This window comes from Mustelus asterias, chromosome 22, assembly GCF_964213995.1.
Source record: "Mustelus asterias chromosome 22, sMusAst1.hap1.1, whole genome shotgun sequence".
In the NCBI taxonomy this organism is placed as follows: domain Eukaryota; kingdom Metazoa; phylum Chordata; class Chondrichthyes; order Carcharhiniformes; family Triakidae; genus Mustelus; species Mustelus asterias.
Genome location: NC_135822.1, coordinates 22,415,481 through 22,431,144, shown reverse-complemented (window position 1 = coordinate 22,431,144; position 15,664 = coordinate 22,415,481). Strand labels below are relative to the sequence as shown.

The 15,664-nt window shown below is 47.4% G+C and overlaps 1 protein-coding gene across 1 annotated transcript in view; it reads left to right on the top strand.

The window, feature by feature from the left end:
* Window positions 1–9,297: 9,297 nt before the first annotated feature.
* Window positions 9,298–15,664, top strand: part of sdf4 (stromal cell derived factor 4) — an 89,284-nt gene continuing 82,917 nt past the window's right edge. The window contains exon 1 of the mRNA XM_078238904.1: window positions 9,298–10,007. Within this exon, the coding sequence (XP_078095030.1) occupies window positions 9,691–10,007 (317 nt within the window). The 5' untranslated portion in view covers window positions 9,298–9,690. The remainder of the gene's footprint in view (window positions 10,008–15,664) is intronic.

Sequence of the window (15,664 nt, the reverse complement as noted above, 5' to 3'; positions counted from 1 at the left end):
TCAGTAATGACCTTGTGGACAGTATGGTTGATTTTGGTCATTTAACTACTGTAAAATAACAGAAGCAGAGGCAGCAACCTTCACTTTTCCCAATCCCAGATCCAGCTTTAGGTTTCTCCGTCTTCGACCACACCAACCATCTTTCTCTTCCTACCAAAGCTCCGTCACATGGTCCTGTTTGGCACGGCGCCACCAGGTCACGGGAATGCCGGTTTTTGCGCCCTTTTGCTTGAACTGCTGGCTCCGGGTTAGTAAAGATTTCATCCTCCTGCTCCATCATATTGAATCAATCCAACCTCAGCTTCTGCGTGGGTTTCCTCCGGGTGCTCCAGTTTCCTCCCACACTCCAAAGATGTGTAGGTTGGGTGCATTGACCATGTTAAATTGCCCCTCAGTGTCCCAAGATGTGTCGGTTAGGGGGGATTAGCAGGGTAAGTATGTGGGGCTATGAGGATTGGGCTTGGGTGGGATGCTCTGTTGGAGAGTCGGTGCAGACTGGATGGGCCAAATGGCCTCCTTCTGCACTGCAGCGATTCTATGATTCCACAGCACAGGAAATGCCAATGGCAACAATGGCCTCGCTCCATTAGCCGCACCCATCGACTGCACTAAATGGTGCCAGTTCAGAGGTCACCATCTGGACTGGACACCATCCCACTTTCACAAGGAAATTGGATAAGTCCTAGAAAAGGGGACATTTTCTGGGGGTTATGGGAAAAGATCAGGGGCGTGGGGCTAATTGGATAGCCCTTTTAAAGAGCCACTATAGGCATGATGGGTCAAATGGCCTCCTTTTGTGTTCTATCACTCCATTAATAAAAGATAATAGGAAAACCCCAGCTAGTAATAATAAAATTTATATTTGTACAAAACCCTTATAAAATAAGGATCTTGTACAAACATGAAGAGTAAATGGTTAGTTATAGAAAGGAGAGGTTGTGTCAGGGGAAAATGTAATTGTGGAGGCTGAATACATGGCAAGGACAGCGAGATATAAACAATCTCAAACAGTTTGGACAGATGTGAGAAGATAGCTCCTTGACCTACATAAGCACTCAGATGCCTTTCTATTTGCACATTAAGGTGTTTAACTAGGCAGGCATGGACTTCTAGTCCATTATCATGGGGTAAATTCTCACCTTGGAGTAAAACTTATGATTGACAACTTGGTGTCCGGAGCTCCCATTATGCAGAGGAGAGCAGTAAGGGTGAGTAGTTTGCAAAGATTTGTCTGTGTTTTTACTGAAATGGCTGTTTACATTTTAAAAGACTGAGCTGGTTTCGCTTTGGAACTTATTCACGGTAATTCACATCTTTTATCTCAATGAATCAACACCTGTTCAAAGGTTGCATCCTCCCTAGATAAGATATATTGCACCTCTGTGAAGAGACAGGGAAGTTCATGTTGTCATGTGTGTGGCATTTCAGTCATTGATGTACAGAGAGAGTATGGATTCTTTGGGCAGCACGATGGCGCAGTGGTTAGCACCTCTGCCTCAGCGCCAGGTTTGATTAGGGCCTCGGGTCACTGTCTGTGTAGAGTTTGCACGTTCTCCCTGTGGTTAGGTTGCACGGATTAGGTTGATTGGCCATGCCAGGCCATGCCCCTTGGTGTCGGGGGGACTAGCAGGGCAGATATGTGGTGTTGTGGGTGTGGGGCCTGGGTGGGATTGTTGTTGGAGCAGGCTCGATGGGCTGAATGGCCTCCTTCTGCATTGTAGGGATTCTGTAATTCTTCTTTGATTTGTTAAGGTCTCAAGAAAGTCTTGAAAGGTCTCAAAGGACTTAAAACATTGAATGTATTCAAGAGGCGGCTGGATATAGCACTTGGGGCGAAAGGGATCAAAGGTTATGGGGAGAAAGCAGGATTGGGCTATTGAGTTGGATGATCAGCCATGATCGTAATGAATGGCGGAGCAGGCTCGAAGGGCCAAATAGCCTCCTCCTGCTCCTATCTTCTATGTTTCTATGTTTCAATGTTAAGAAAGTCTCAAAACAGTGGGCAAGACAAAGAACTCTTCGAATGATAGGTACTGCCTGATCAGCCCAAATAGTGGCTTATGAACCCAGCAGATATCTAACGTAATCTAATCTAGAGACTGTGACAGCTTTGATCAGGATACTGAATAGCAATCAAAGACACTTGTAATATTTAAATTGCCAAGTGAACTGAAGAGTGAAGCTGCAACATTTCGACAATGAGATTGAGTTAAATACTTGGCTGTGGGCAAACCAGCAAGAGTCTCAACAAGAGTAGGCAAGAAGGAGATTATTGAAATGAAAAACAGAGAACTGTATTTAATATATATATATAGTGCTTTTTATAGGAAATCCCAAAGCAATTCACAAAACAGTTCAATACTTTTAAGATAAAATGCAGATGTTGGAATTTGAAACAAAAACAGAACATGCTGGAAAATCTCAGCAGGTTTCGCAGCACCTGTTAACATTTTGAGTCTGGATGACCCAGCTGATGAAGGGTCATCCAGACTTGAAACGTTGCGCTATTGTCTCTCCACAGATGCTGTCAGACCTGCTGAGAGTTTCCAGCATTTTCTGTTTTGGTTCAATATTTTTAAGTGTAGTTATTGTTCTAATGTGGACAAATGGTGATAGGAAGAAAACAACATAATTTCTGGGTCTCCAATAAGGACCATCAACATGTTTCTGAAGTGGAAGCAAAATACATAGGGTGGGATTTTCCGGCCACGCTCGCCATCAAACCGGAAAATCCCGCCTGAGGTCAACGCACTTTTGCATGGTCCGCCCCCAGCTACTACGATCCCCGTGGCGAGCGGAACAGGAATATTCCCCCCATAACCTCAGCAAATCCAGTGGCCGAGTATTAACAGTTTGGGTCTGTTGTACATCCCTCCTCAGGCTTAATGTGGCTCGCACTCCCTTAAATGGATTGAATGGCTGTTTCTTTTCACAGAAGTCTCTGTGTCCTATATCTACTACCCAGGAATGTAACAAGCTCCTGTGAGCAGGAGCAGATTGTTGTGCCTTGTGCTTTCATGCTCTCTGATGCAGGACTGAGCCAACACAAAACATACACTGCTTTATTCAAGGCTAGATAAAATCAGAACAGTGAGGATGATAAGAGTCTTCTGGTACATTTGGTGATATTTTTATTCATGTTACAAGTCATGCACCAGCCTACTGTACTGGGTCACCTTGATCAACTTATAAGAATGATCCAGGATTGTAGACATGCTAAACATGTCTACAACTCACAGCAGTTATCATTGCTGCCTCACAGCACCAGGGACCCGGGTTCAATTCCGTCTTTGGGTGACTGTCTGTGTGGAGTTTGCGCATTTTCCCTACATCAGCGTGGGTTTCCTCCGGGTGCTCCGGTTTCCTCCCACAGTCCAAAGATATGTAGTTTAGGTGGATTGGCCATGCTAACTTGCCCCTCAGAGTCAGAGGATTAGCAGGGTAAATACATGGGGTTATGAGGATAGGGCCTGGGTCGGATTGTTGTCAGTGCAGGCTGGATGGGCCAAATGGCCTCCTTCTCCATTGTATGGATTCTATGATCTTGGACAAAGAAAAATACAGTAAAACTTGGAAATGACTGGCACTGGGATTACGGGGATAGAGCTTGGATGGGATTGTTGTTGGTGCAGGTTCGATGGGCCAATTGGTCTCCTTCTGCACTGCAGGGATTCTAAATGCAGAGCAGCAATCAACAAAGCCAATAAAGCGTTGAACAACATAATGTATGTCAGAGGAAATAATGATCAAAGCTTCACATTGATTACTGGGTCTGTACAGTTCTGGCTGCCATGAAACAAGAGATATTTGTCCTCTGGAGGCCATGCGGGGAAAGGCATGAGGCTGGTCACCTCTCTTATAATATAACAACCATTTACATTTACGTAGTGCCTATAACATTGTGCGTAACGTGCCCCAAGAGTTTCACAGCAGCATGATCAGACAAAACTGACACAGAGCCAAAGCAGCTCTCTGGTTAGGCCACAACTGGAGTACTGTGTGCAGTTCTGGTCACTACATGACAGGAAGGATGTGATTGCACTGGAGAGGGGGGCAAAGGAGATTTACCAAGATATTGCCTGGGTTGGAGGGCCTGAACTGTGAGGACAGATTGGATAAGCTGGGGCTATTTTCCTTGGAGAAGCAAAGGTGAAGATGGGACCTGATAGAGGTGTATAAGATTATGCGGGGCATAGATAGGGTGGATAGGAAGGCATTTTTCCCCATTAATAGAGGGGTCAATGACCGGGGGGGTGTAGATTTAAGGTAAGGGGGAGAAGGCTAAAGAGGAGAAACATTTTCACCCAGAGGATGGTGGGAGTCCGCAGCTCACTGCCTGAAAGGGTGGTAGAGTCATAAAATCTAGTAACATTTAAGAAATATTTAGATATTCACTTACGCTGCTATAACCTCCAGGGCTACAGGCCAAGTGATGGGAAAATGAGATTAACGTTGTCCGATCTTGTTGACCCACATGGACACAATGGGCCGAGTGGCCTTCTTCTGTGGTGTAAATGTCTATGAATCTAGATAGGCTTTCAGGAGCTGCTTAAAGGTATGGAGGGGGGAGGAGGGGGGAGGGGGAAGAAATGTGGAGAAATTTAAAGAGGAAACTTCAGAGCTAGGGCCTAGTCAGCTGAAGGCATGGCCTCAGAGGGTGAGGTGAAAGAAAGTTGGACTGAGTAAGAGGCCAGGATTGGAGGAGCACAAAGGGCTTGGAGGATGGTAGAAGGTTCCAAATTTGGGAGGGAGAAGATCATGGAGGAATTTGGGTACCAGAATGAGAATGGAGGCATCAATGGGCCAGGAACCAGAGTAGGGACAGGAAGCAGTTGGGTGAGAGGTAGACAAGTCTCGGTGTGAGTTAGCATATGGACAGAAGGGTTTTGGATGAGTTGCAGTGACTGAAGGGAGTTGGAAGTCTCGCCAGGAGACCATTAGAATAATCTAACTAAGGAAAGCTTGGATGGAGACTTCAACAGTGATCACAGAATCCCTACAGTGCAGAAGGAGGCCATTTGGCCCATCGAGTCTATACTGACTCTCTGACAGAGTGATAGACTCGACAGTCTCAGTGATAGAGGGGATGTGGGATTGGAAGCTCAATTCAGGGTTAAATAGAGTGCTGAGGCTGTGAGCAGTTGAGGATGTGTCAAGAGGTGATCTTAGAAGTTCAGAGATTGTTAAAGAAAATTAACCCGGATGGCAGCAGGGAAGAAGCTGTTCTTGAGTCGGTTGGTACGTGACCTCAGACTTTTGTATCTTTTTCCCAACGGAAGAAGGTAGAAGAGAGAATGTCTGGGGGGCATGGGGTCCTTAATTATGCTGGCTGCTTTGCCGAGGCAGCGGGAAGTGTAACAGAGTCAATGGATGGGAGGCTCTGTGCGGGAGTTTGCACGTTTTCCCCTTGTCTGCATGGGTTTCCTCTGGGTTCTCTGGTTTCCTCCCACAGTCCAAAGATGTACAGGTTAGGTTCATTGGCCATGCTAAATTGACCCTAGTTTTGGGGGGATTAGCAGGATAAATATGTGGGGTTACGGGGATAGGGTGGGATTGTTGTTGGTGAAGGCTCGATGGGCCAAATGGCCTCCTTCTGTACTGTAGGTATTCTAAGACAACATGTCTGACAGTCAGTACCACACTGGAGTGTCAGCCTCGATTTCCATGTTCAAGGCCTAGAGTGGGGCTTAAACCCACAGCCGGAGTCGAGAGTGTGATAAACTGAGCCCTAACTGGCATACACTGTGGGTAAATAGTGTTAGATGATTTCCACTGGCGTGAGAATGGGGAACAAGGGAAAAAACAATGTTTTTTGCAGAGAGATAACCAAGAGAAAGGTATTTGGATTGAAGGCTATTCGACCATAGGGATGCTTCACAATGAAGCTATTCAGGTAGAGACTGGAATATCAGTAAAGGTAATTTGAAATGAATTTAGTCATTCTTGGGCAGTGCTGAAACACTAGTTTAAGTTTTAAGTTTATTTATTCATGTCACAAATCGGCTTACATTAACACTGCAATGAAGTTACTGTGGAAATCCCCTAGTCACCACACTCCGGCGCCTGTTCGGATACACTGAGGAAAAATTTACCATGGCCAATGCACCTAACCAGCATGTCTTTCGGACTGTGGGAGGAAACCGGAGCACCCGGAGGAAACCCACGCAGACACGGGGAGAACGTGCAGACTCCGCACAGACAGTGACCCAAGCCGGGAATCGAACCCAGGTCACTGGCGCTGTGAGGCAGCAGTGCTAACCACTGTGCCACCGTGCCGCCATTAAATGTGGTAAATTGCTCCTGTTCAAATGGGAATGTGAGAAGTATTCGAGAAGGAGGTATATCAAAGGATCTTTGGGAGGGCAATGGTGTTACAGGAGAGTGTGCCATCACTGGCACTAAATGGCCTTCTCCAGTATTATAATTTTGATAAAAACTCGACTGAATCTGATCTCAGGATGTGTTTTGATTTTGGTACTGAGCTGAGTTTAGAATGATGTGCTCTGTGACAAGAGCCCACGGCCCCTCTCTGCAATCTCTCGGTCAGGTCCCTCCGTGCTGCCTAGTTTTAACTTGAGAACTCCAAATGCAGATCAATCAGCTCTGACACAGAGTCCTATTCCGAGATGTCACATTCACACAGAACTCGAGTCCGAGGCCAGCAAAGGAGAGAGACACACATGCTCACACGCTCAAAGCACCACGTGGTCAAACCTCCAGAGATGGCTTTGGCCAGAGTTGGCAACCCTACCTCCCTGAAAGAATGATAAACATTTGGAATACATTTCTGGTTAAAGTAGTGGACTCAAAAACTGTGGAGTTAACTTAAAGAAGTAATTGGGTTTCAGAGGAAGAGTTCGTTGGAATCTCTTTGGATGGCTGAACTAAAATGGATCATAAATGTTGTAGAGTCATAGAGATATACAGCATGGAAACAGGCCATTCGGCCCAACTCATCCATGCCAACCAGGTTTCCGAAACTGCACTGATCCCATTTGCCTGCATTTGGCCCATATCCATCTAAACCTTTTCCATCTATGTACCCAGCTTAGGTCACTGTCTGTGCGGAGTTTGCACATTCTCCTCGTGTCTGCGTGGGTTTCCTCCGGGTGCTCCGGTTTCCTCCCACATTCCAAAGATGTGCGGGTTAGGTTGATTGGCCATGATTAAATTGCCCCTTAGGGTCCCGAGATGTGTAGGTTAGAGGGATTAGTGGGTAAAATATGTAGGGATATGGGGGTAGGGCCTGGGTGGGATTGTGGTCGGTGCAGACTCGATGGGCCGAATGGCCTCTTTCTGTACTGTAGGGATTCTATGATTACCCGTTCAAATGCCTTTTAAATATTGTAATTGTACCCACTTCTACCACCTCCTCTGGCAGCTCATTCCATGTACGTATCACCCTCTGTGTGAAAAAGTTACCCCTCGGGCCCCTTTTAAATCTTTCCCCTCTCACCTTAAGCAGCTAATTTCAGACTCCCCTACCCTGGGGAAAAGACCTTGGCTATTCACCTTATCTCTGCCCCTCATCTTTTTATAAACCTTTGTAAGGTCATCCTCATCCTTCTATGCTCCAAGGAAAAAAGCAGCCTCTCCTTATAATTCAAACCACAAATAACACCTCTGCAACATTGTCCAACTCTGCCCTGTTCACCTTATCTCCTGCTGAAACCTTCTTCCCACCCTTGTTATCTCCAGACCTGCCTATTCTCATACCCTCCCGTCCAGCTGAGCTCCCACATTCTACCTTCTGTAACTTCAAGTCATTCAAAATTCTTGCTCTCCCTATTTGTGCCATCCTGTTCCCTATCCCCCCTGTGCTCGCTGACCAATCCTGGCCCCAGTTTTAAAACAGGACCAAGATTTTAAAAAATTGTCAACCTCGTTTTCCAATTCCCCCAGCCTCCTTATCCTCTGTAACTCTCCTCCAGCCCCACAACCCTCCAAGAAATCAGTGCTCCTCTCACACTGACCTGGAGAGCATCTCTGATTTTCATTGCTCCAGCGTTGGTGGCTGTGCCTTAGGCTGTCAAGGCCCTAAGCTCTGGAATTCTCTTAAATCTTTCTGCTGCCTCTCATCTTTCAGGGGGAATAAAACAACAAACTTGGAAATGAATAAAAGCAAATTACTGCAGATGCTGGAATCTGAAACCAAAAGACAAAATGCTGGAAAATCTCAGCCGGTCTGGCAGCATCTGTGAGGAGAGAAAAGAGCTGACGTTTCGGGTCCAGATGACCCTTTGTCAAAGCTCCAGATGACCCTTTGTCAAAGCTTTGATGCTTTGACAAAGGGTCATCTGGGCTGGAAATATCAGTTCTTTTCTCTCCTTACAGATGCTGCCAGACCTGCTGAGATTTTCCAGCATTTTCTCAACTGAGAAATGAATACTGGTTTGAACTGGAATTCTATTTTAAGGTGTAAAAGACCAGTGCCAATCATTTTCAAGTTTTACTGTATTATTATTTATCCAAGATCATAGAATCCCTACAGTGCAGAAGGGGGCCATTCAGCCTATCAAGTCTGCACCGACCACAATCCCACTCAGGCCCTATCCCTGTGTATTTACCCTGCTAACCCTCCTGACACTAAGGGGAAATTTAGCACGGTAAATCACCCAAACCCGCACATCTTTAGAGTGTGGGAGGAAACCGGAGCATCCGGAGGAAACCCACGCAGACATGGGGAGAACGTGCAAGCTCCACACAGACAGCTACCCAAGGCTGGAATTGAACTCGGATCCCTGGCTGGCGCCGTGAGGCAGCAGTGCTAACCACTGTGCCACCATGATCTTATGTGACAGTGTCTTTATATTATATATTTAAAAAATATACATACAGCCCCAGTGAAGCACCGGGTATATTTTATGACTTGAATGATAATAGATAAATACAAGTCAATAAAAACAAAATGCAGATGCTGGAATTCTGAAATAAGAACAGAAAATGCTGGATAAACTCAGCGGGTCCGGAAGCATCTGTGGAGAGAGAGAAAAATAAGAGTTAATGTTTCAAACAAAAACAGAAAATGCTGGAACTCAGCAGGTTCTGCTGGGTTTTTCTGTTTTTGTTTCAGATTCCAGCATCCACAGTATTTTGGTTAACGTTTCGAGTCCAGTGTGACTCCATGTTTCCGTCCATGTCTGTTTTTCCCTCTTTGCACAGAGGTTGAGTTTCTCCAGCAAGTTCTTGCTGCGCTCAGCGCTCCCTCCCTCCCCTTTCCAGCCTGAGCGCAGTCATTCATTTCCCAGAGGAGGGGCAGAGTGAGAGAAAGTAAAGTCATCCAGGCTAGGGAGAGCCAGTGAGAGAGAGGGAGAGAGAGACCCAAGTACTTCCTCATTCACCAGAGTCTGATCTTGCTGAAAGCAGCCTCTCTGCTTTCCCCCAGCGGGTTATTTATTTATTTCAGCGTGGGCTTCCTGTTCGCAGTCCTTTTGTACTGCAGGTTCTCTGAAAGATCTGGGGCAGCCACGTGTACGAAGAGAGGTCTGCAGGTTGGTTGGGGACACTGACAGGTTCTCTCTCAGTCCCAGTGAAGTGCAGGAGGGGAGAATCTCTCTCTCTCTGTCTTGTCTAGACTGATATGACAGGTAGCTGAAATTGACGCAGCTTGTGAATGTGCGGCGCGTTTCATCTGAACTCACCTCTTGTTAGTTTCTCTCTCTCTCCCTCCCTCCCTCTCTCCCACACACCATGAAGGTGAGACGGCTCAGGTGTGTGCTGGGCAGCCTGGCCAGTCTCTGCCTGGCCTCCCTCTGTGTCTTCCTACTGGTGGGCGTGCAGGCTCGGCCCACCAACAACTCGGCCATCAGGAGGGAGAAGTCGGGCGTCAGCAAGGAGGAGAACGAGATCCAGCCCCCCGACCACCTGAACGGCCTCAAGCTGGAGAAAGGGGGTGTCCTGAACAAGGACTTCCACCAGGAGGTCTTCCTGGGCAAGGAGATGGAGGAGTTCGAGGAGGACTCGGAACCCATCAGGAACAGGAAGAAGCTCATTGGCATTTTTGAGAAGTAAGTCATTTTCGACAAGGAAGTCGTGTTGCACAGAGCTGTGGGGGAAGTGGGTGTGAGTACAGATGTGCCAAAACTTTTAAGAAGATTGCAAAATTCAGACTACAGCAATTTTGCCAATACTGGTAGCAAGACCTTAAAAATTGTAATAGAGGTAACATACTGCAGATGCTGGAATCTGAAACAAAGACAGAAAATGCTGGAAAATCTCAGCAGGTCTGACAGCATCTGCAGAGAGAGAATAGAGCCAACGTTTTGAGTCTGGATGATCCTTCATCAGAGCTAAAGAGGACTAAAGAGAATTCAGCTCTGACGAAGGGTCATCCAGACTCGCAACATTAGCTCTATTCTCTCTCCACAGATGCTGTCAGACCTGCTGAGATTTTCCAGCATTTTCTGTTAAGATTATGATAAATTCAGATTACAACCAAAATGGTACCAATGACTCTGGCACTGCTGCCTCACAGCACCAGGGACCCGGGTTCGATTCCCGGCTTGGGTCACTGTCTGTGCGGAGTCTGCACGTTCTCCCCGTGTCTGCGTGGGTTTCCTCCGGGTGCACTGGTTTCCTCCCACACTCCAAAGACGTGCTGGTTAGGTGCATTGGCCATGCTAAATTCTCCCTCAGTGTATCCGAACAGAGTGTGGCGACTGGGGGATTTTCACAGTAACTTCATTGCAGTGTTAATGGAAGCCTACTTGTGACACTAATAAATAAACTTTAGAGTACAAGAACAAGAAGGTTATGCTGAACATATCCCCTCCTTTTGGGGAACTGCCCCTTTTACTTTGCCCTGATTTCATTTGAGTTTGTTTATTTGGTTTGACCTTCAAAGAGGCCAAAGATGTGCGGGTTAGGTTGACTGGCCATGCTAAATTGGCCCTCGTGTCGCAAGGTAAATGTGTGGGGTTCCGGGAATAGGGCCTGGGTGGGATTGTGGTCGGTACAGACTTGATGGCCTGCTTCTGTACTGTAGGGATTTTAAAACCTTTAAAATATTAAATTCAGATTACTGTAAGTGTGTGTCAATACTGGTGCCAAAACGTTAAAGATTACAATCAGTTCAGATTACAATAAATGCGTGCCAATGCTACTGCCAAAAGTTTTAAGATTATAATGAATTCAGATAACAGTGCATTCAGAATAAATGCAAAATCTTTGAATATTCGGTCCTGATGCATCTTGTCCCGCAGTCAGTAGTTAGTGATTCCTGAACAAGGATGAGAATTGTGGTCCAAAGCAAAAACAGAAAATGCTGGAAAATCTCAGCAGGTCTGACAGCATCTGTGGAGAGAGAGTAGAGCTCTGATGAAGAGTCAGCCAGACTCCAATTGTTGACTCTGTTTTCTCTCAACAGATGCTGCTAAACCTGCTGAGATTTTCCAGCATTTCCTGTTTTCGATTCCGATTCCAGCATCCGCAGTAATTTGCTTCTATGTACACATATGGGGAATTGCGGTGTCGCCTGTGCTTTATATTATACTGCTCCCTGAGGCAAGACTAAGAGTCAGACACGCCACTTAAGAGAATGCGTGTGCGTGACATTTGTTATTTTGATTGATTTAAAAATTCTCATTTGCTTTCAAACCCCTCCCGTGGCCTTAGCGCTCCCCATCTCTGTGATCTCCACCAGCCCTACAGCCATTCAAGATATGTACACTCCTCTAATTCTGGCCTCTTCAGCATTCCCCATTTAAATTGCTCAGTTACTGGTGGTCGTGCCTTCAGTTGCCTCGGTCTACCAGCTCTGAAATACCCTCTCTACAGCTCCCCGCCTCTCCTGCACGATGGTACAGCGGTTCGCACTGCTGCCTCACAGCGCCAGGGACCCGAGTTCAATTCCCGGCTTGGGTCGCTGTCTGTGCGGAGTCTGCACATTCTCCTTGTATCTGCGTGGGTTTCCTCCGGGTGCTCCGGTTTCCTCCCACAGTCCGAAAGACGTGCTGGTTAGGTGCGTTGGCCGTGCTAAATTCTTCCTCGGTGTACCCGAACAGACGCTGGAGTGTGGCCACTAGGGGATTTTCACAGTAACTTCATTGCAGTGTTAACGTACTTGTGACACTAATAAATAAACTTAAACCCTACCTCTTTGACCAAGCTTTTCGTTATCTGACCTAATATTTCCTTATGTGGCTTGGTGATGTACTTTTTTTAATAATGATCCTACGAAGCACCTTGGGACATTTTATTATGTTAAAGATGCTATATAAGTTGTCGTTGTCGGGAACACTGTGAGTCTCTTGCTCCAATCTCAGCTGCTTTTTTGCTCCAATCTCAGTGTTGATTCTATTCTGTCAATGTTGTCTGCACGGAGTGAGTTAATAATTACACAGCTTCGCTGCAATGTTTAGCGAGAGCTATTCTGGTCTCCGTAGAGGGCATATGGTTAATGTGTAGCAGCAAACATTTTGTTTTAGTCATCTTGGCATGTAGGAATTGTTGGCAAGACCAGCGCTTGCTGCAATCCCAACTTTCCTTTGAGAAGGTGGGCTATGCCACCTCTCATTCTTGTTGTTGTACATGTCCAGTTAAGTGCGCAGTGACTTTGAATTATTTTTGTGTGGTCACATAAAAGTAAGTTTATAAAATCATGAGGGGCAGAGGTAAGATGGATAGCCAAGGTAGGGTAGGGGATAGGTTTAAGGTGAGAGGGGAAAGATTTAAAAGGGAGCCGAGGGGCAACTTTTTCACACACAGGGTGGTACGTATATGAAATGAGTTGCCAGAGGAGGTGGTAGGGGCGGGTACAATTACAACATTGAAAGGACGTTTGGACAGGTACATGGATAGGAAAGGTTTAGAGGAATATGGATATCCCAGACAGATGGGACTAGTTGAGTTTAGGAAACCTGGCCAACAGGGACATTTTGGGCCGAAGGGCTTGTTTCCATGCTGTTTGTCTCTATGACTCTATGTGCAGGACTTTCTGGCCACACTCACCCCAAGGCCAGAAATTCCCACCCGAGGTCAACGCACCTTTGCATGGTCTGCCCATGCCCGCTACGATTCCTGTGGCAGGTGGGACAGGAAAATTCTGCCCTCTGACTCTTAAGTTATGTTGTCGTAATCCCAGATGCCCATAGGCTGCTCTTCCCTTTGTGATTTAACCTGAGGATCACCGCACTTCAGGCAAAGGGCAAGGTTGAGAAGGAGGGATCTTCATGAATAATCTCATATATAAGCAATATCGTAAAGGTGCTGACTTGTGTTGAGTCTCTGTGATGTCTTCTGTGTTGACGTACGGCTACAGGAACATTGAAAGTGAGCCATCGTCTTGAGCTGCTGCAGTCCACGATGGTGATGATATTCTTACATTAACAGTTTCTTCCATGCTGCCATCAGACATTTGAATGGACCTGCCTCATATTAAGTTGATCTTTCTCTACACCCTAGCTATGACTGTAACACTATATTCTGCACTCTCTCCTTTCCTTTATGAACGGTATGCTTGTCTGTATAGCGCGCCAGAAACGATACCTTTCACTGTATACTAATACATGTGACAAATCAAAGGCTTTTAGTAACAGTGATATATTTCCAAGTTTTGATGGTGAGTGACTTGGAGGGAAACTTGCAGATTGTGGCGTTCCCTTGTATCTGCCGTCCTTACCTTCCAGGTGGTAGAAGTCACAGGTTTGGAAGGTGCTGTCACAGGAGCCTTGGTGAGTTCCTACAGTGCATCTTGAAGGTGGTGCGCTCAGCTGCCACTGTGAATTGGTAGTGGAGGGAGTGAATGTGAAGGTGGTGGATGGGGTGCCATTCAAGTGGGCTGCTTTGCTGGCACGGTGTCGAGCTTCTTGAGCACTGTTGGAGTTGCACTCATCCAGGCGAGAGGAGAGAATTCTATCACACTCCTGACTTGTGCCTTGTAGATGGTTTGGGGAGTCAGGAGGTGAAATGCTCACTACAGAATTCCCAGCCTCTGATCTGCTGTTGTAGCCACAGTATTTATATGGTCAACCCTGTTCAGTTTCCCATTAATGGTGATTCCCAATGTGTTGGTGATGGAGGATTTAGCCATGGTAATGCCATTGAATGTCCACTGAAGGTGGTGCCTGGCACTTGTTTTGCTGCACACGGACAGATTGCTTCATTATCTGAGGAGTTGCAGATGGAATTGAACACTCTGTAATCACCAGTCAACATCCCCACTTCTGACCTTATGGAGGGCAGGTCATTACTGAAGATGGTTGGGCCATGTTTACATTGAAATTGTATTTTAAAGTAGACGGTAGAAGTACATTTCCAAAGTAGGAATTCCTTCTTCAAGCTGAAGAAGGAATGAGACTGGTGATTGTAGTGGCTTTAAGAACCCTCTGCAAGCAGAGGCAGGAGGAATTGGGGAGGAAATTCCGGAGTGTTGGAGGGGGCCTGGGCGACTAAGAGCACTATCACCACCAGTGGGTGAAAGGAGGGAGGAAATTCACATTCCAAAGCACCAAATACAACAACAACAACTAGTCAGTACATAGCACCTTAAGAATGGTAAAATGGTCCAAGGCACTTCAGAGAAAGTGTTATCCAGTAAAAATGGACCCCGGGCCTCTCAGTGCAGAGTGCAGAGTCACGGAAATGAAATGTTTGTGGGTGAGGATGGACGTGGCTTGTTAGAAGGAGGTTACAGCGATGGGGACAGGGGGAGGTTACAGTGATGGGGACAGGGGGAGGTTACAGTGATGAGGACAGGGGGAGGTTACAGTGATGGGGACAGGGGGAGGTTACAGCGATGGGGACAGGGGGAGGTTACAGCGATGGGGACAGGGGGAGGTTACAGCGATGGGGGCAGGGGGAGGTTACAGCGATGGGGACGGGGAGGTTACAGCGATGGGGGCGGGGGGAGGTTACAGTGATGAGGACGGGGGGAGGTTACAGCGATGGGGACAGGGGGAGGTTACAGCGATGGGGGCAGGGGGAGGTTACAGCGATGGGGACAGGGGGAGGTTACAGCGATGGGGACAGGGGGAGGTTACAGCGATGGGGACAGGGGGAGGTTACAGCGATGGGGACAGGGGGAGGTTACAGCGATGGGGACAGGGGGAGGTTACAGCGATGGGGACAGGGGGAGGTTACAGCGATGGGGGCAGGGGGAGGTTACAGCGATGGGGACGGGGAGGTTACAGCGATGGGGGCGGGGGGAGGTTACAGTGATGAGGACGGGGGGAGGTTACAGCGATGGGGACAGGGGGAGGTTACAGCGATGGGGGCAGGGGGAGGTTACAGCGATGGGGACAGGGGGAGGTTACAGCGATGGGGACGGGGGGAGGTTACAGCGATGGGGACGGGGGGAGGTTACAGCGATGGGGATGGGGGGAGGTTACAGCGATGGAGAGGTTACAGTGAAGGGGACGGGGGGGAGGTTACAGCGATGGGGACTGGGGGAGGTTATATCGATGGAGAGGTTACAGTGAAGGGGACGGGGAGAGGTTACAGTGAAGGGGACGGGGAGAGGTTACAGTGAAGGGGACGGGGAGAGGTTACAGTGAAGGGGACGGGGGGAGGTTACATCGATGGAGAGGTTACAGTGAAGGGGACGGGGAGAGGTTACAGTGAAGGGGACGGGGAGAGGTTACAGTGAAGGGGACGGGGGGAGGTTACATCGATGGAGAGGTTACAGTGAAGGGGACGGGGGGAGGTTACATCGATGGAGAGGTTACAG